Genomic DNA, 21,882 nt, shown 5'->3' on the forward strand with positions numbered 1-21,882 from the left:
TTCCTGGCGGTGAAATGGTTAAACTCAGATGCCCACCAATCCTTTCCCACTGTTCTTGCCGTGGTTCACATGGCCGTGGAATGACAATGCAGTGTTGAAGGGAATTGTGGTGATTGGCTGAGCAGATGAAGGGCTTGACAGAGGCATCTTGATAATGAGTCAGCTGCAAAAATTTGGACATGGCAAGTATATGTAAACAAACAGTGAGAAAATACAAGCTCCCCTTTTTGATAAGCTGTTGATGGTGCTGTTCACTTGCATCCTCCCAGTTGTCAGTTCATAATGCTATTCACTTTGCTATGGCAGCTGTTCACCCACACAGTGTTCGTTTATCAGGTATTGAAGAACTCTCAAAAGAAGAACAAACTGTTCATTCTGTAATAAGAAATGGGGAACTGACTGAGGCAAAGAGAAGAAATGTTAAACAAGGAATAGTTTTCTGCAGTGGATTGAATGATATGCCATTATCCAGTGAAGAGTAGCAGTACCCATTCCTTGTGTAACATTATGAAAAGCTTCAACAAATGACGTATACCAAAAGACTGCACACAGTTTTTAAAATCTCTTCGAAACTTTGATGAAGATACTAATGTTTAAATGGTAACTCATTCTGACTATGCAAAACCAAAAAACAGTGAGAAACCTCTTGGAGCATACATAGCCAGAAAACCTGGGAATATAGACCAGTCTCCTCCCAGTGAAGGTTGCCACATAACTGTTGTACTGTCCTATAACCTTGTGATTGGGTGTATATCTACTCCCTACAAATCTCCTTAGGATTGCCTCAAGGATCATGACTTTTCCCCATTCTGTACAAAGCTTATGACTCAGGACTAACAGGTATGAACAGCAATAGAGAAGCTTGCTTGATGACTCATGCATTTGATTGCCTTATTTATAAAATCAAGTTGGTTGAATATAGGATGAAAATATGTGTATTGTGAATATATTGAAGAAAAGAAACTTTGAAAGTGAAATGATTCACCACAACATTAAGAGATTTGTAGAATATACCACTCAGTTTAGCAGATTGTGCCATATGAACAGAAGCCTTTGCTTGTGAGCAAATTGTGTGATCTTAACAGAAGCTTTTGCTTGTGACTTTCATTTGAATCATCTGCAATCTGCATATTATATTTTAACATTTCAAAACGTAATGGAAACATTTCTTATTTATCTTTCAAGACTTGGTGATATGGATCTTGAAGTTAGATCCTCCTCCAAATTAGCATATTGATGTGATTGTCTAATTCAGTTTTTTAGCTTGGTGCAGTTCTGAAATTGATTCCAAATACCTGTTCCTTAATTCATCTCTTTTAGAACTTTGTGTAATACAGAATAAGACTTTGTGAAATGATTATATGAATCTCCTGTCTGTGCATGTTAGAACATGAATTTTTGATGTAAACAAGCAAGATTATTTTGATGAAAACTGCTTATGGTCAAGTGATATAAAATGTTCCATGGTTATATTTTTTGCTTGGTCAACAGTGACTTATTTCTCCTTCAGGTGTTACTGGGAGCACTGTCTGTGTCTGATCGACATGCCATGCTGACCTCTGGCCGACCAGCCATGGGAAGTCAGGAGCAGCACAATGTTCTGGCCTTGACATCATGCTCTGCTCGTTTTCCTCTTCTGCCCATAGGGTCAAAACCCAGCCGCTCCAGTTTCCAGCAAACAGTGTTGTCACAGACTATCAGCAGGGTGAGTGCACAGAGACAGACATGTCCAGTTACGCAATTCATTCCACAACACATTTTATTCTGTGCAGCTGGACAAGTCTTTAAAAAAAAACAGTGAAAACATTTCTCATTCTTGCACTCGGATAACTAGACATTGCCAGTATGAGTAGTGGTGCCTTCAAGCGGTTTTAGCTGCTGTTCAAGGGGCATCACATGATCAGTTACTAGTATGGCTGGTTGATAATTCTATTTGCAAATGCCAACTTGCCCTGGAGGGTGTTTCAAGCAATTTTCTAGCAAGTTTTGGCTCTATTTTCATGTTTTGTTTTGTTTGCTTGTTTTGTTTTGTTTTTTTACTTTGAAACGCAGAAAGTTGTTTAGTGTGTCAACATGGCAGCCAGGATGTACAGTGTAGAAAAAAGCCTCGAATTTTGTTTGATTTGTTGCATGATGGCAACAATAACAACTACCAAAACATGGTGGAAAATGAAAGTAGCTGATCAGCTGAAGTGATTCTGATTATCCTAATGAGGATTACACCCTACCAAGTAGATGAACAGGTAGGGAGCATTGTTGTGTTGGAAGTGGGCATTTAAAAAACGAACAATATTTTAGCTTAAAGCCTTCAATTTGGGGTTTCATTTGCTATGAAACCGCCAGATGAAGGCTTAGCCCTTTCACTTCCAGAACTATTTTTGATTTTTGCAAAATAATTACCAACCTTTGAAAAAAAATTGCAAAAATTAAAATTATGCTTAAAAGTATGTAAAAGTATATGTTTTCTTGAAGGAAAATGAATGGAAAATATAATCCCTGTCAGGGGAAGATAACTCAGATGTTAAAAAAAATGCTCAAAATGTTTTTCGGGAAAAAAAGAAGAAAATATTCAAGTTTGTTTATTTTGTGGGTGGAAGTGGTACTAGTTTCAGATTCAGTTTCAGATTTCATTGTCAGATTCTCAAGGAGGCATCACTGCTTCTTGAAAAATCAATATACAGCAGCATAATCCAGTGTGCTTTGTCAGGCCTTGAGTGCATACATATATATTTGTGTACCTATCAGAGTAGATTTCTTCTACAGAACCATGGCAGAAGACAACACCCTTGCTGGTACATTAGTGATTGTATTTGACACAACAAGCAAGTGCAGTTATGTTGTTTCTTCCATTATCATGATGTTTTAGATATAAACACTTCATCATCGTCGTCGTCGGCCTCCTTTCATCTCAAGAGATGATGGCTGCCTCTTGATGGCTGCACCAGAAATGTAGTCAGGCGTGTCACCATCAGATAGGCTCTCTTTGCCGATGGCGCTGCACTGGTGATGCACACAGAGGAGGCCCTTCAGAGACTCCTGGACTGTCTTCCGCTTGTGGAAGAAATCAGTCATTCGCCTGTCCTAAAAAACCAAAGACCTGTCTCCTTGAACAAATATTGCCCCATTGGCCTTACCCCTCTTGTGATGAAGTGCTTTGAACGTATAATCCTCAAATACATCCTGTCATACACTGTTCCATACAATGATCAGCATCAGTTTGCTTACAGAGTCAATTGAAATACTGCCGATGTTACACTCGCCCTCCTTCATCATGCATACACCCACCTTGAGAAACCAAATTCGTTTGTTCGAATTCTGTTCGTAGAATTTTCTTCTGCGTTCAATACCATGCAGCCACATCTGATGGCACTGATGCTTCTTTCCCTTAATGTTTGTCTAAATCTCGTTCTATGGTTCACCAGTTTCCTCGTTAACAGAACCCAGTCTGTCCGTTTTCTGCAAGCTCTTTCCTCCTCCTAAACAGCTTCAACTGGTGCTCCCCAAGGAACAGTTCAGTCACCTATCCTGTTCACATTATACACCAATGACCGCACTGGTACAGACACAACACCCTTGATCAAATACTCTGATGACACTGCACTTGAAGATCTTTCAAACTCTGACACTGTCTATTTTGAACAAGTTGAGATGTTTTCTTCGTGGTGTAAGGACAACTTCTTAGACTTAAATATTCAAAAAACAAAAGAAATGGTTATTGATTTCAGGAAAAGCCCGTCCCCCGTCCCGCATCTCTGTATCAGTGAAACAAAAGTTGAAAGAGTCAGTGAATATATAAATATTCGGGTACAATAATTGATGATAAACTTAGTTTTACACCCAATACCTATCCCTTCCAAAAGAAATGCCAGTCTCGTATCTACTGTTTACAGAAGCTTAGAAATATCCAGGTCAATCCTAAAATTCTCCAGGGTTTTTACCAATGCTTCATTGATTAGTTTCTCTTTTATCTGCTGCTACAGAAGTTTAAACGTGAAGAACAAGAATATATTGAGCAAAATTGTGAATTTGTCCACCAAAATAGTTGGGGTCAAACAAGAACCTCTGTACAAACGGCGCGTGAAAGAAAAATCAACAAAGATCATAAGTGATGACAGCCATACTCTCAGAATATTAGGAACTTTTACCTCCAGGGAAACGCTATCGATTTCCCAAACTGAAAACCTTCAGAACCCAAAACAGTTTTATACCCCAGTCAATTCATTTCTTAACTAACTAACTTTAACACACAAGCAGTTTTAAAAGTGAGTGTGTGCGCTTCTGATGGGAGATCTATATTTATGTGTGTGTGCATGCATGTGTGTGTGTGTGTGTGTGGGAGGGGGTGGGAGTTTTTGTGTGTGTGCGTGTATGTTTGTGTATGTGTGTGTGTGTTTGTATGTGTATGCGTGCATCTTGTGTGCGTATATGTTTGTGCGATGTGTGTGCGTGTGCGCATGCAAGGTTATGTGAATTATACATTTGGTGTCACATACTGTACCATGTCAAACTGATGCAAACTAGGCCAATTGGTTTGCTCTGCTTGGCCAAATTTCGCGCGGCTAACAATGAAAAGATGACCCGTCTTGCCCGGTCCACTCTTAGCCAATCAAAGGCCTATAAAAGCTACAAGCGCTGAATCATTCTTTTAGCCAAGGCTCTCCGCACCATCTTGTCAGGTTTACGCTCTGTCTCATCTTACGCTTTTTTTGGATATTAAGCGTGTTCATTTGGCCTTATTTTCCGCATGCAGCTTGAGTTTATTGTATTCTTGCATTCTGTGAACTCGATTCGACTCGGGCCCCCATGAATTGTTTGTTTTTCTTTACCTCTAAACCGATCCTGTCTTTCCTTTCTCTGTTGGGGATCGGATTTTCGCTGGGTGCCTAAGTGCGGTTACCATGCCTCGTATGCCATCCCATGATGGCAGGAATCATGATGCTGGGATCGAGACTCGGCAGGAGACTCCCCCAGGCCCGGAGCTCATGATTTCTCCTGATAGGGACCGCGGCGATGCGTCTTTAGACGCTGATCGCAGAGGTGACACTCATACCATTAAAACGGTCATGAAGGGGACCAGGGAGAAAGGGGTACGAGCGTCGCCTCCTGAGGTGTCCCATCGCGAGGCAGGAAAAAGGGGGAGTGACAAGTCCTCTCTTGGCAGTGGGGATTCATGGCTAGGCACGAACTCCCAAGTGGAGGCTGCACCCGGCCGTTACCCAGGTCCCCACTCGGAGATGGCCCTCAGGGGCCCTATTGCTGTTCCCCCTCCTCCCTCCTCTGCTGACCCCCCTCCCCCACCTCCTGTGGGGGAGAAAGTTTTGGTTCCAGGGGGGACCTCTACTTTGCCCACCCCGGGCCAATCCACCCCAGTCTCCCCACGGGAGGGGATTCGGGGTGCATGGCCTGCTCTGCAGGTCTTCCCACTATCTGGCCAGTCTCCCCTGTTGGGGGAGGCCTGCGTGTGTCAGGCGGTTCCGGGCAGTCAACCTGCTGGTCTTCTGGTGGGACTGACACCCAAGTTGGATCTGACCTCCCTCCGACTTGGCCAGGTTTTTCCCTTCATGGAGGTGAAGGTGCCAGTGACACTTGAGGTTGGGGTCACATGATGGCTGATGCCCACGGGTGGTTTCCCCCATTCTACCCGTACTGGGGCGCACCTATGGTGCACACTGGGTTGCCGGGAGGACCAGGGGCCAACCCCTTGTCCTTTCCCCCCAAGATCCAACCCAGCACATCTCACAGGGTGATACACACGGCCCCGGCAAGTGGGATCAACTTCTTGTTGGTCAGGTCGAGCTCCTCAACCAATATTGCCACTCAGTCCACAAACCGGGCCTCGGTCAACCCACAGGTGACCTCCACGGTCACAACGGCCTCCTTGTCAGGACCGATGGCTGCCGAGGGGCCCCGCTCGGCCCGGGAGAGCCTGCAGTGTTTGTCCCCTCTCAGCATCCAGGGATGCCCTCACTGAGAACGTGTGGCACCCACCATCCCAAGTGTGGTTGGACCTATGGTCCACACTCTCCCCACCCGCTTCAGGCATCAAGGAAATAACAGCTGTGGCCATGGTCCCCACTTGGGATTGTCCCAGTTCATCCCGCTGGGCTGACCACAGCTCACAGGACGCCCCAGCGGGTACATCCATTTGGGATGGCACCCAGCAGGGGATGGACCTCATATCCGTCCAAGTCGACCGGACATGCCCAAGGCCAGAAGGCAGCACCCCCAATGACTGGCCCCCGATTCAGCACCACGAGCCGTCCAGCCACTCCAAGTAGGAAACTTGTCCTGGCATGCACATCAGTGGCATGCTCTGGGACTCAACAACTGGATTGTGTCGGTGCTAGAGTCGGGGTACATGCTGCCTTGGGCGGAGGACCACCACCCTCTAAGATCCACTCCTTCTCCTTATGTGCCCAGCTTGGTGGAGCAGGAGAGCCTCTTAGAGACAGAGATATCGCACCTACTCCTCATAGAAGCAATATCTCAACTCTCGGACCCAGGCCCCGGTTTTTACGGCCAGTTGTTTGTGATTCCAAAGGTATCGGGAGGGTGGAGACCAGTCTTGGACTTGTCCCCCCTCAACAAATTCCTCCCCAAAATCAAATTCAAGATGGACACACACGCACAGATTCAGGAGACCATTCAACAGGGCAATTGGGCTACCTCTATCGATCTGAAAGATGCTTATTTTCATATCTTCATCCATCCGGTGTCCCGTCGGTACCTGAGGTTCGTGTGGAGGGACAAGGTGTTCCAGTTCTTGGCCCTCCCATTTGGTCTCTCCCTTGCCCCTTTCCTGTTTACCAAGGTGGTGCGGGAATTGGTGTCCATTGTCCGGTCAGAATCCATTCGTCTCTGTGTGTACCTGGACGACTGGCTTATCCTGGCCCAGTCACAGGCCCTGTGCCAGAGTCATACAGCCAGACTTCTAGACCTTTGCTCCCAACTGGGCTTCCTCATGAACCAGGAGAAATGCGATCTGTCCCCAAGTCAGTCCTTCGACTTCTCAAGGATGAGATTCGACATGCGGTCCATGATAATTTCTCTGACGCCAGATCGCTGGGACCAACTGGCAGGCCTCCTCAGCCACTTGCGCTGTTCCTCCCAAGCAACAGCACGGACACTTTCTTCCCTCCTGGGCATGATGGAGTCCATGGCACCTCTCATTCCCCTGGGCAGGGTTCTCAAGCACCCTCTTCAGAGGGCACTGAGGTTATGGTGGTCCCAGAGCACTCAGCCATGGGATACCCAGATATGTCCAGGCAAGTGGTTTCTCAAGGTGACATCAGAGTGGCTAACCACCCCTCTTCAGACACAGGGGGTGCCCATAGCCCCACCTACTCTTCAGGTGGCACTCTTCATAGACGCCTCCTCCCTGGGCTGGGGAGCCCACATGGACTCGCTCCATGCAGCAGGGACTTGGTCCCCGGAGGAACGCCTATGCCACATCAATGTTCTGGAACTAGAGGCAGTTCGCAGGGCTCTCCTGCACTTCATGGGGGAGGCCACTGGCACGACCATCCGCTTGTTCACAGACAATACAACGGTAGCATGTTATGTGTGGGAGCGCATTCGGCAGACCTCTCCCTGCGGACTGAGGTTCTCCTCCATTGGTGCCACAGCAAGGACATTGCACTTTCAGCGAGACACATAGCAGGAAAAGCCAACGGCAGATGCTCTCAGCAGGTCCAAGAGTGTCATTCACACAGAGTGGACCCTGGACAAGGACACCCTTCAGGGGGTGTGGGAACAGTGGTTTCGGCCGATGGTGGACCTCTTTGCCACAAAGCTCAACAAGACTTCCCACTTATGTCTCTCCAGTCGCCGACCCAGAACCATGGGCAGTGGATTTTCTCTCTTTAGACTGGAGCAGTCTGATTGCCTACACGTTCCCTCCCTTTCCAATTCTGTCTAAGGTGATCCGGAAAGCCAGATTGGAAGAAGATTCTCATTGCACCAAAATGGCCAGCCCAGCCCTGGTATCCGGACCTTCAGTCCCTGACACACGTTCCACCGCTGAAACTCGAAACCAAACCTCATCTGCTGAAGCAGCCTCATTCGGGGATTCCCCATTCTAATCCTCAACTGCTTCACCTACACGCATGGCTGCTGTGCGGTTGGAACTGTCAGCATCACCATTGAAGTCTTCGACCACTCGGTCGGCCTCTGTGTTGGAGGCGCTTACCGAGGGGGCGCCTCCTCTGACCTCCTCTCCATAGTCTCCAAAGCAAGGAGGGAGGGAACTGAGACTTTGTATGACTTTCGCTGGAAGAAATGGTTGCGGTGTTGTACGGCTCAGGACGTTCCCCCTACTAATCCTACAAGATTGCAGCTAGCCAACTTTCTGGCTCACTGCTTCTCGGTTCTCAACCTGTCTGCTAGTTCTGTGTGAGGGTACAGGTCTGCCATCTGTACCACAATCAAACAGCTAGGTGGTCCTGCCTTTGAAGCAGATTTCCTGCTCAGAGAGGTGGCTACGGGCACCTCTCTGAAGGAAGCAAGAAACCCCAGAAGAGTGCCCCTGTGGGACTTGTTCCTGGTGCTGGATTTCATTCGAAAACAACCCTTTGAGCCATTGGGTACTATTCCTTTCGACTTACTCACCCTCAAGACCACTTTCCTTCTGTTACTGGCCACGGGCCGTCATAGAAGTTTGATTCATGGTCTTAGTGGAATGCCACAAGATCTGGCCTTCCACAGAGATGGTTCAGTCACTCTCCGTTTCCTTCCGGTGTTTCTGGCTAAGAACCAAGACCCCGAGGTCCCTTCCCCCTCTCTGAGGGTCAGACCTTTGTTATTCTTGCCCAGGATGATGAGGATAGGCATCTCTGCCCTGTCCGGTGTCTCAAATACTATTGGGATAGGTTTCGCCATAGGCGTTCTTCTCAGAGTTGTCTGCTCATCTCCCTCAATGAGAATTACAAGAAAGACATCGCTGCAGGCACCATTTCCCGCTGGGTTTCCCAAGTCATTCGTAGAGCCTACTCTCATGCCCACAGGGATATCAGTTGTCTTAATCCCAGAGCACACGAAATGCGGGCCATAGCTACTTCGGCTGCTTTCCAGCACTCAGTGCCACTGCAGCATGTCTTGGAGGCAGCCTTCTGGTGGTCTGAGAATCCCTTCATCAACTTCTGCCTCAGGGATTTCCGTATGACCAGGGCTCACGGTTCCACAGGGATTTCCTTTGTCGCGGCTAACACTGCCGTCTTGGTTACAAGGGTTCCCCATACGAACCAGTAGACGTTGCCCTCCTCCATTTGCTTTAAATTCTGCATCAGTTTGTCATGGTACAGTATATGACACCAAAATGAGGAGTTTGTATTATACTCCATGTTTGGTGATACATAAACTTACCATGTCAGACTCGAATGCCCACCCATCCATCCCTGTGTCTCTGCCGTGGTTCTCATGGGACATTTTCTCGATGGCCACGGAATGATCCAGCGCTTGTAGCTTTTAGAGGCGTTTGATTGGCTAAGAGTGGACCAGGCAAGACAGGTAATCTTTTCACTGTTAACCACGTGAAATTTGGCCTAGCAGAGCAAACCGATTGGCCTAGTTTGCATCAGTTTGACATGGTAAGTATATGTATCACCAAACATGGAGTATGATACAAACTCCTCCTATTGTGCATTGATTTTAAATACTGTTGAATAACAGCTGGTTATAATCATGTACGTCGTTGTCTTCATTGTACAATTATATTTTCATCTGTTCTCTTACTGTGATTATCGCACTGGTTGATTTGTGATTATTGTATGAGATTATTTAGCATGAACTTTGTACCAATGCATTTCATGTTCCTTTTGTGTTCATGATGAATGATTGAAAGTATGTAATCATTACATGTGTATGATTGTGATCATTGTACAAAAGGTCCTCATCAACTTAGCATTTCAGCATTTTACGTCTTTTATATGTTTACATTGAGTGACTGTGAATTTGGTGTATTGTTTACATAAAATACACCACATGTTAATTTCTCTTACTGAGATGATAAAGTATCATATATTCTATTCTGTATGTTTCTGCCGTCAAGGAATGTAATATATTCCCCACTTCCTCTGTTTTTCACTGCCTCTTCAGCAGACCCATCTGTGTATGCTCTTGCCCAGGTATCGGGAGGGTATTTGGTGCTTAGTGCCTTCAGAGTCGGCAGCTTTAGTTCAGCTGCTATGTGGCACTTCATGCTCTCGACACCTGGGATGTTGAGCATGATGCTTGGGTGTCTGCATGCCAGTCATTGGTGTGGAGGGATTTAGTTGGCAGGTTGGTTGCTGACTGAGGATGGTGGTGTTTCTTTTCAAGAGCCTTGATGAGGTGGTTTGAGTTCTGTTGCTTCAGTCGGTTCTTTGTGGGGGTTTTCAGTTTGGGGAGAAGGGGGTGTGGAGGGAGTCTCTTCAGTTTTTCATTTTGCCTCAGGAGTTTTTCTTGTCTCCTTTCTTCTAGTGAAAGGAAGTCTGCTGTTTTTTTCCATTGCTGACACTGGAGTGGTTTTCATGCCACCTGTGATGAGTCTGAGGCTAGCATTCTGTGTCTTGGTCAGGCTGTCAAGGTTGGTCTTAGCAGCAGTTGACCAGGCATCGTTAGCATATTCCATGTGGGGTCTGACTATTGCGGTATACAGTTTAAAAAAAAAAAAAAATTGTGTTGGGCCCCCATTTTGTTCCTGCCGGTTTCTTCATCTGGGCCATATTTCCTGAGACTTCTGCTGTGCAAGGAGCTAATTTGAGGGTTCCAGGTGAGCTTTCTGTACAGCTTCACCCCAAGGTAGGTTGGGGTGTCTTGCTGGGGGATTTCTGGACCTTGGATGCCTAGGGTGAACTTTTCTTTCTTGGGTTAGAGAGAGAAGCAGGTGGCTTCTGTCTTGGTCCTGTTGATGATGACCAGCCGCTCTCTTGCCCAGTCTGAGATGTGGTTCAGAGCCTCTTGCATCCTGACAGTGGCAGTGATGACTTGCTCCACTTTGATCCAGATGGCATGATCATCTGCGTGCAGAGCCCAAGGGATGTGGGTAGTCAGCTGGTCAGCAATGTCGTCAGTGAAGATGGTGAACAGGGTAGGCAAGATAACTCCGCCCTGAGGTAGCCCTTCCCTGATCTTCACTGAATGACAAGTCTGGCCTTGACCCGGGCTGTCCGGTTGAACAGGTAGCTTTGGATTCAGAAGAACATCTTGCCACACACTTTCTTCTGGAGCAGCTTGAAGAGAAGGCCTTCCTTCCAGACCCTGTTGAATGCATTGCTGAGGTCAACAAAGACAGCAAGATCCCTCATCTTGTGTTGGAAGCTGTTTTCGATGTTTTGTGTTAGCATGATGATCTGGTCTTCAGTGCTCCTGTTCTTCAAGAAGCCGGACTGTGTAGGTAAGAGGAGCCCACTCTTTTCTGTGGTATTGCAGGCATCGGTTGATCATTTGCTCCATGGTTTTGCAGAGGCAGTTCAGGAGACTGATGGGACATTGCTGTTTTTGTCTTTTCCCTTCTTGAGGATGTGGACAATTATGGCATGTTTCCAGCTGATTGGAAACACCCTGGTATTCCAGGACTGGTTGAAGATGTCCAGGAGCTTCTGTTTGGCATGGTCTCTGAGGTGACGTATCATCTTGTTGGTGATCCCATCTTTGCCTGGCGACTTCATCTTTTGCTGTCTAATGGAGCAGCTCAGTTCACTGATGGTTGGTTCAGAGGTCATGTTAGGAGCTGATGTTTGCTTCCTTAGCTCCTGCTTGGTTTTTGAATGGATATCAGTGGTCTTCTCCCTTGGCACGTCAAGAAAGCGGTCTTGTCGGAAGTTGTCTGCCTTTCTTCCCACAAACAACTCCTCTCCCTCTTTCAGTAGGACCGCTCTTGGTGCATGATGTTGGTCATCATTGAGGGCCTTAGTCAGGTTTTACAACTTCTGTGTGCCATTCTCCATGTTGAGGGTGCCAGTCTTCTCCAGCCAGGACTTGCGAGCTTCTTCGATCATTTGCTCCTCGAAGGCAGTCCATGCCTTGAGATAGAGGCTGGTGTTTTCTACAGTCGGGGACTGTTCCAGTTGGTCTCTGGTGGCTGTTATGTGGTCATGCAGAGTCTGGAGCTGGTCACTCCAAGCGAGCTGGTCACTCCAATAGGGCTTTTAGTTTTTTTCTTCGCCCTCTTGGGATGCTCTGCTTGGATGCCTGGAGTATGCAACTGATCAGTTGCTTGACATTATAATTGATATCTTGGTTGCAGTTAATGTTACTGTCCCTGCAGAGCTTGTCAGTCAGGTGTTGGAACTCGGACCAGTTTGCCTTATTGTATTTCCAGCTGGCGTCTTTCCTCTGAGGGGCAATTCGCTCTGTCAGGGATATTTTAAGCAGAACTGGCAGGTGATCACTGCCTCCCAGCTGGGAGCACACCTCCCTGTCACAGACTTTTTGAATGTCTTCTGTGGCAGTTGAGAGGCCGGGTGTGCTAGAGGTCTTCCAGGCAAGTGAGAGACAGGTGGGCTGGTCGTCAGGCCTATTGACTAAGATCAGGTTGTTTTCAATCATCCAGTCTTCGTCCTGCTCTTCTTTGCTGTTGAGGTCCAGGTATCCCCAGCGTGGTGAGAGGGTGACGATGCCTCCCTTGTGTCGATTGGTGCGGTCATGCCAGAAGAGCTCATAACTTCTGAGGGTGAAGCAATGAACATCTGTCAGGTGGGTTTCCTGGATACAGATGATGTCCACTCCTTTCCTCTTAAGGAACTCTTGAAGCTCAGGCTTCTTCTTCCGAAGACCCTCAACATTCCATTGTGCGAAGACAATGTAGGATGCTTAATATCACTTTAAAATCACTCTTTCCGTGTGTTTTTTGTGGCTAACATTTACACATGCCATGTTCCCCTGCTTCAGGAAGCAATAGATACTGATTTGAAGAATTTTCATTCAAAACACATTGTATACATCGTGCAAATAAGTGATATTAATCAGGAAAATGAAGTTTATCTACCAAGCACCTACCACCTCCCCTTAACACTCACAGGAATAAAGCAGACTGGTTTTAAACATATTTAGAGTGTTCTGTGATGATTTTACAGTTTGTTTTCCACATGAAGCAACATGATTTGGCCTCTTGAAGGTAATTGTGAGGCCAGTGTGGGGCCAACCTGATGTTTAAAAATGGAACAAGATTTTGTCTAACTCTCCTACCCTCAAACAGCAAATATTTCAAGAATGTGATTTTATGGGTGTGATAATCTTATAGTTTGCTCTTGTTTGGTGTTGATGATTAACTAGTGGACAGTCTGGAGTATCATGATTTCACATTTACATTTATTTTGTGTATATTGTTATGGTAAAAGAAGATAGAAGAAATGGCATTAAGAAAGAGCAAATTTAAAACAATCGCCCATCAAAGGTTGAGGAAGTCCAGACTTCATTATATATTTTGAAGAATCGACTGGAGAGCCTTTGGTCTGTATTTCTAATACACATCTTTTAAATCTCATCTCAAAACTCACCTTTTCCCTCAGCAATAAGTTCAATTGTGGCAGGTCCACTGACTTCCTTTGCGTTAGCTGTGCTTGACTATGTGTGTATACATATGTATGTGTACATAACTACATGTATGTATATGAATGTGTATTGTGTGTGCGTGTGTTTATGTAAGTTTGTGCCTGCCTATGTGTGCGTATGTGTTAGGGTAGCTGTTAGATACACATGTATGTTAAAATGTATGTATGCAGCGTGTGTGTGTGTGTGTGTGTGTGTGTGTGTGTGTAGTCACATTTTGGTGTGTGTATGTAACATAGATATGATGTATTATGTTAACAAAAGCGTTTTTGTAAAGCACCTAGAGCAGATTTCTGGATAGTGTGCTATATAAGTATCCATTATTATTATTATTACAAATGGCTGCAGTTTCAGTTGGAGAAGCTACAGTCAGGACAGACGGTGACTGCTGGAACCTGGAGACTTCCTGTATCGCATGGACTCGTCTGCAAATCTATGAGAACCTAAACCCATAGCAAGGAGATTGCTATAAAATGCATCAGAAATGCAATATTTGAATATGAAGACTGAAAAACGGTGCTTCAAGCTGTAGAACAGGAAAAGGATGAGAAGCTTTTACATAAAATAAGGTCCTTTGACATTTTGGTAACCAAATTATCACCACAGCTACTGCTGGTAATAGCTGAGAGATCCAGTCTGTTAGAGAAGTACTGACAAAGAATCTAAACAGGACCAGGAGGATCTAGAAGATTCACACAGGTTTGCTTTCGAACATGTGTGCCAGGTGATTGGCATATATATATATATATATATATATATATATATATATATATATATAAATTGTCAGTTCTCTTTGCCTATGACCATCAGAACAGCAGAGGAGGCAACTGCTGTCCCAACTATCTGGGCTAGAATTTGATTATGGTGGAGAGTGTCTTGCCCAAGTTATATCCCCACTCTCACAGCCAAGAGGGTTTTAGGACAGTCACTGTTAGGATGGTGCCCAAAGGCCAACTAGCCCCCAAAGCTGCAGCACTATGAGCCAGCGCAATTTGCCTCCTAGCTTGAGTCATAGTCCTTCATAAAAGACTAGGCTGTAAATGATTCCCCATTACAATGGAGAAACCATTGATAATACAGCTCTCTCTTTGCTGTTGGCCCAACTGTAAACTTATGTCAATCTGTGATATAAGCCGAGTGCTGGGCCTAAGGTGATTGGCACAGAAATCATCAGCTTATATCTGATCATGATGATGCTCTCAAGTTCATGTGATCATGATACTGTCTAAGTTGTGCAATATATATGTAGCCGTGTTACCTGAACAGGGTCAGTTTTAACAAGCTCGTCGCTGAAAATTACAAACTGCGTTAAATCAGTTTAACGTAGGCAAACAAAAATGGAATAGAGTTAAAGATGGAATTGTGACAATTCTGCCAGTATATGATACTTGTAGTTTACTGATCCGACAAAAGAGGTATTGATTAAATACGATGGAGCAGAAACACAGATTCCAGCTCAGCCAGTAGCGTAACACGACGCTGGTCGAGGAGTAGGCTGTCTGGCGAGAACAAAACGACGTAAGTGGCATTGCGTTCAAACTGGGAATGGCGTCACACAATCTGTGCGAGCCGTTGAGGGACAGCGGGTTAGTTGCGAAAACTCGTCTGCTGTAGCATGTGTATGAATCAATTTTTGAAGCAAGCATAGCGCTTGGTCACATCTCCCCCCATCTTTTGAAATCCATCGTCGGCGATGGTTAATTAAAAGTAACTCTTGTGAGCAGACTTAGCTGAGCATCAAACAAGACTTATTGATCAGGTAAAGGGAGATACTTTAGCTGATAACCGATAGCTAAGCGAATGTGAAATGACTGCAACATTCTTAGGAACAACACCCTGCTTCTATATTCAAAGTGGCATCAGCCAGGTTAGGTTATGGGGTTTGAACTTAGTCCAATGCATCCTAACTTAACTTTGAACAGGTTGATATAGAGAAGGGGTCCCAATTAGGTAAATGCACTATGAAGGTGGAAAGCATTCATTTGTGCCTATCAATCTATGTTATCACTGTCAGACGCACATGTAGAGTAGCATACATGTATAACAGCATAGATTATAACATGAATTATGAGAGCATGTTCATAGACATACTTTGCATTGCAAAGAGCTTGTGACAAGCTAGATCACAGGTTAGATTAAGCAAGAAGAGAATAAAAAAAACATAAAACATGAATTGTGCAGAAATATCTGAAAATGAAACCAGAATTACAGCATGAGCAGGAATGATATGAAAAAAAAACATAATCAGCATTGCTTCAGTTCAGCAAGAATGAAAAAATGAAACATGAGTGTTTTTGCAGTGTCACTGTTCTGGCTGTTAAATGTTCTTTTTGCAAAGATTCCTCACCAGTCTCATCACAAAGTTAGTGGTGCCCCAGATGACAGTCGTGTGGATCTCCTAGGGGCAGGATCTGGTGGTAGTGGAGGCGGTTCTGGTGTAGCTTGCAGGACATCACTGGGTCAAGGTCTGGGCTTCACCAGCCACACGCCACTGTCAGTGTCAGTGTGTGACACCTTACTGTCCTGGCGGTGCAGTGGGGCTGGGCCTGTAGGCGTGACATAGGGTGGTTGCTGGCTGGACCTCTGCAGTGTGGGGCTGACTGCAGGTGGGTACACCCGTGGGACAACAGCATCAGGTGTGGTGCTGTGGCACCTCCATCTGCGTCGGCGTCTCCTGCGTCGCTGGTTTGGAGCTGGAGTTGGTGGCATGAACCCAGGTTGCCCAGTATGTGTGGTAGGAACACGCTGGTTGTGGGCTGGAACTGGCAGCTTGTGGTCAGCATTCTGTCGCCTGGCCTGGTAGCGTCACTTGTGGTGACACTGGTCCTCGGTGTGACCAGGCCTTTCACACCAGACACTGTGTGGAGGGTGCGGGGCACGGTCAGCAGTGCAGTGGCGAGGGTGAAGCGCTGGTTGTGTAGGATGTGGGCGGTGTGCTGGCATGGTGGACTGCAGCTGACATCGCAGGCTGGTGTTCTCAGCTGCGAGCGTGGCCAGCTGGGCTTCCAGGCGGACAACAGTGGTGTTGCCAACGCCAGGGCAGGTGTTGTAGTTGTGGCTGTCCTCCCGCAGCCATTTCAGGGCCTCCTTCTTTGCTGCCTCAAAGGTGGTGTCAGGGTGGTCACGGATGAAGCGCCTGACATCACGCCTGAGTGCAGCTGGCTGAAGACCTCTGGCAAAGGCATCGCGGAGTATGGTTGCTTACACCTGGATCACCCCATCTTCAGCCTTGTTGACCTTGGTCCATAGGTGCTGAAGATGGGATGCGTACTCTGCAATCATCTCCTTGGGCTGCTGCTGTCTTTTGAAGAAGGTGGTGGCAAGCTCTGTGGTATCTTGCTGCTCTCCCCAGTTCTCATCAAGAACTGCAAGGATCTTGGCTGGGGTGTTCTCTTCAGTCACTGGCAGCCTGATGATCTGGTGAGCTCGGCCGGCAAGGGCTGAGATCAGCCAGAGAGAGGCTGCTGCGTCATCCAGGGGCTGTAGCTGGAGTATCAGTCTGGCCTCCTGGACGAAGTCATCGACTTCTATGCTGCATTCCTCACCGGATAGCGTTGGGAGTTTGGGCAGGAAGTTGGCTGAAGCCATCTTGATGACTCTTCTCATGGACTTCATGTACCTGCTGCACTGTCCTCTCTCTTCTCCTATGTTAAACTATCCCTTTGTGACTGTTAATGTAATTTCTTGTCCCTGTAAGATCCTAGCTCACAGTGCCAAGTATGTGATAGAGTATGCTTGGCTACAAGCTTTAATTTATTATAAGAGATTTAAAGAAAATTAGCACATCCTATGCTCACAGCGCCAAGTTGTAACAAGGTACACTTGGTGGTAAAGGGCTGTGGTTTAGGGACGGATTGAATTTGGATAAAAGAACTGAAACATAAAACGGAATAATTTAGATCTATTTTGTGATGGATCTTTATCCTGTCGGCGACGCCACTTTTGTAGCCGTGTTACCTGAACAGGGCAAGGTCAGGTCAGGTCATTAGATCTGCTGCTGGTAACCTGTAATCCAGTACAACCTGTTCAGGGTCGGGTTTTCGGCGACTAAACCGGCACTCCCATCACTCCCTTCTGGGACTAGTGAGGCGGGTGGCTAGACACCCTTATGGAATTAAAAACGAGATCCATAAAAGGGCGTCGGCTCAGGAGAGCCACCGACGGCCATCTAGCTCCACCGTGCTGTGTGCATGCCACACGCAGCTGGCCCCCCGGCGTGTGTCTACCCATGCATGCGAAGTCTGGATCCGGCAGAATCTGCGGAAGAAACCTATCGGTTCAATGGAGAGGATGGTGGTTACAGCAACGCACTGTGGAATGCAGCGAGCAAGATGAGACACTGAAAGGATATCTTGGTCATCCACTGCATCTGTGCTTATCCTCCAGTCGTCTTGACTTAGTCTTGCCACTGGAAATTGGTGAACCCGGACAAGAGAGTGAGGTCGACGTTGTGCAGCTCCTGTTCACTTTAAACAAACTCATCGCGCAAGTCATCAGTCATCCTTAATGACCTTTCATCCTTCATTCTTTTGTCACCCCGAAGTCCTGTGGCGACAGGCGAGCGACGAAACGACAGGTGTGGGTACACTGGCAGTCGCAGCCGCAGACCTGCACGCAGGCGGCTCAGGCCATAGGGTCGTTCTTCATCGACAGGAGCAGTGATGGAGTTCGGCAGCCGTCTGAGCAGCCCTCTTTAGGAATGCACTGCTGACTTCCGGTTTGGCCTCCGATGTCGGCAGGCCACGTTCTTCTGTGCTCTGTGCTTTTTTTTGCAAAAACATAGTGGCTTCGATATATCGAAGGATTTAGCTCCAGGTTTGTAAGTGAGAAAAGCGAATTTGTACACTGTGTGTTTGTACTGTGCTTCTTTCGCCAACATCTGTGTGTGGAACGAGTGAAAAAGACCAGGAGAAAGCAGTTTCCAGTGTTGGAGCCACCATGGCGGTGGCCACGCCAGCCCTGCCAGCCGTGGAACCAGTATACATTACTACCAGGGCACTCCCTACATACGAGACGCTACCTACAGTGTATGACATTTGTGTTGCCGCAGAGGCTGCGTGCAGTCGAGGAACAATTCGGGGGGCGCAGCGGATTCGCGGTCTGTGGCGGATATATCCGCGAAATGAAGAAGTAAGAGACCATTTGTTACTGGAAGGGTTCCTGTTAGGGGGGAGCACGAGTGTCTCTCCTGGATAGGAATCCTTTTGTTAACAAGGACCAGGGGGATGAAAAACCCACCACAAAGCTGTGGGTGAATAACATCCCGCTTAGTATCAGTAACGAACTAATAGAAACAGCTCTGAAAAAGATAGGGGTAGAGCTACGGTCATCTCTCAGAAATGAGCTGGCAAGAAACCCCGACGGGCGACTGACCCAGTTTGAAACTGGCTGCCGTTTTGTGTACATCACGGTACCAGTCACACCACTGAGGCCAGTCATGAAAATCGGTGTATTCACTGCAGACATTTATCATAATGAACAAAAACAAAAACCAAAAAAGTGTAACAAATGCCTGCAGGAGGGACATGTGGCAGCTAACTGTGAAGGGGAGGTGGTTTGAAAAGGTTGCCTGCAGCAGGGGCATAAAATAATGGATTGCCCCTCTTCGGTGCCCCTCAATGCCGATGAAGAAGAAGTTAGGGAAGTTGAAACACCAGCAGCATGCGAGCCACAGGGCAGCAGTCAACTAGCACTGACACTGCCAGGCGAGCAAGTGCCAGTGTGCGGAAGAGGTGATGCGAGCAACACGCAGGGCCAGAAAGCAGCCAGTCCCGTGAAGCCGGCGCGCGCACACACCGCAACAACGAGCCTTGCTGGAAGAAAAGAAGAAAGGGAGAGGAGTGAATCTCCCACAACGCCAGTGCCGGACAGCAAACGGCCGACTGTAGTGGCCCCGGACAAAGCAAGAGGAGAGGAAGAGAAAGCAGACAGCATGAAGGAGGGGGCCGACACCTAGCACGTGTTCTCTCCCCACCGGTCTGACCTTTCCCTCACGACCTTTGGTTTCGTTTTATGGGCTTGTGATTTATGATTAATGATTTTGGTTATCTGCTACAGAAATTTGAAGAAATGCTATCACCTTACCAGTTATGAACCACGATATATGTATTGGTACTTTAAATGTGCGGGGTCTGAGAAATAAGCTAAAAAAAAAAATGTTGTATTTGACTTCCTCAGAAAACAAAAGTTAGACATAGCATGTTTGCAGGAGACATACGTTACAGATGATGTGATGCACGAAATCGATAGCATATTCTATAGTGCAGGAACTAACAGAAGCAATGGACTCATTATCCTCATTTCCAAATTTAAGCAGATGTAGACAGAATTAATTCATGCAGCAGAGAGAATACTACTAATTAGAGTCAGGCATGACAACAAAATAACCATCATCGCTAATTGCTATGCACCAAACTCGACCGTAGATAAATTAGAATTCATAAACCAACTGGGCAGCCTACTGCTAAAGCAAGACTACGACCATTTGTGGGTACTGGGTGATTTCAACACAACAATAAGCCATCTAGATAACATCGCGGGAAACCACACTCACCACAAGAAAATGAAGCTCTCATGGAAATGTTATCTTTTCTAGACCTGGAAGACACATGGAGATCTATCCACCCAGACCTCAAAGAATATACTTGGTCAAGATCCACTCCTTTCACAGCAAGGAGAATTGATTATATTTTCTGTGACACTATCTCCCAAGCACTCGTGCAGAAAACAGACATTGAGTTATTTCCCCACTCACACCACAAACTTGTAAAAGCAATATTCAGCGCAGACGGGTTTCAAAGAGGTCCAGGATACTGGAAGTTTAATAGCTCGTTGCTATCAGAGGAACGTTTTCTGGAAGAAACAAACGATTTTATAGATTCACAATTCTCAAAATATAAAGACGAAAATCCACAAAAAGCCTGGGAAATGTTTAAAGTTAAATACAAGTCCTACTGTATCAACTATTCAAAAATCGCCAAAAATAGGGCTTCAAATAAACATGCAAAAATCAAAATGCTGCACAACATTGAACAAAATCTGACACAAAGCATTCTTGATAAAAACATGATAATGAAAGCGCAACAACTAAAAAAAGAAATAGAACTACAGGAACTAACAGAAGCAAGAGGTGCTCAGATTCGTTCAAGAGTCGAATGGATAGAGGACGGGGGAAAAAACAAAATACTTTCTCCGCCTTGAAAGGGCCCAAGGAGCCGCGAACGTAATATCATCTCTGCGCATAAACCAAAACACGACAGACAATCCACAGACAATAATGAACCAGATCGAGAAATTTTATACAGAGTTATACAAGAAAGACTTATCCGTAGATAAAGGAAGAAACATAAGAGGCCATTTCCTGAGCAATGAAGATTATCCAGTACTCACAGAAGAAGAAAAAGACCTCTGTGACAAAGAAATAACTCTGGACGAGCTAACAGTAGCACTCACAAACTTAAACAAAGACTCTGCGCCTGGTAGTGACGGCCTCACACCAGCATTTTATAAAACGTTCTGGGACAAACTAAAAATGCCATTCCTTCTCTGTATTACAGAAGCCATCAAGGAAGGAGAATTACCTTTCTCAATGAAGAAAGGAATTGTTACATTAATCCATAAAGGCGAGGACCTGGACAAAAATAACCTCACAAATTATAGACCTATTACTCTCACAAATACAGACTATAAGATAGTCGCGAAAGCGCTTGCCACGAGACTCCAAAATGTCATCAGAACAGTTGTAAATGAAGACCAAGTAGGTTTCATAAAGGGAAGAAATATAGCAGTTCACTTGAGATTCTTTGATGACCTAACTAAACACCTCAATACAACGAATCAAACAGGTGCTCTAGTTGCTCTAGATTTCTCTAAAGCCTTTGACACAATATCAAAAGATTGTATCATCGAAGTGCTAGATATTTTCAACTTTGGCCCAATATTTAAGAATGTTGTTTCTACTGTAATGAAAAACACACAAAGTTGTGTTCACAATGGTGGATGGCTACCTGATTGGTTTCCAACAGAACGAGGAATCAGACAGGGATGCCCACTAAGTCCCCTTCTTTTCGTACTAGCAGTAGAAATACTGGCGATTAGAATTAGAAACAATAAAGAGATTCGAGGAATTGAATTGACGCCACTAGGAGGTGTGTGCAACGGAAGTAACACCTCTAAAATAAAACAGTTTGCAGATGATACAACATTAACTCTAAAAAATGAACAAGACATTCGGATAGCTACAGACATTGTATCTCAGTTTGAAGAATACTCAGGTCTGAAATTAAATAAAAGTAAATCAGAGGGAATGTGGCTGGGGTCAAGAAAGCATGAAACAGGCAACATAAATAGCATTCC

General features: G+C 45.9%; 1 protein-coding gene across 2 annotated transcripts in view; it reads left to right on the forward strand.

Moving 5' to 3' along the window:
• LOC143282024 (conserved oligomeric Golgi complex subunit 1-like) overlaps positions 1–21,882 on the forward strand; it is a 324,386-nt gene that overhangs the window by 283,122 nt on the left and 19,382 nt on the right. For both annotated transcript variants that reach the window (XM_076587450.1, XM_076587449.1), the window contains exon 27: positions 1,511–1,705. In XM_076587450.1, coding sequence (XP_076443565.1) covers positions 1,511–1,705 — 195 coding nt within the window. The remainder of the gene's footprint in view (positions 1–1,510; positions 1,706–21,882) is intronic.

This window comes from Babylonia areolata, chromosome 5, assembly GCF_041734735.1.
Source record: "Babylonia areolata isolate BAREFJ2019XMU chromosome 5, ASM4173473v1, whole genome shotgun sequence".
Taxonomy (NCBI): Eukaryota; Metazoa; Mollusca; class Gastropoda; order Neogastropoda; family Buccinidae; genus Babylonia; species Babylonia areolata.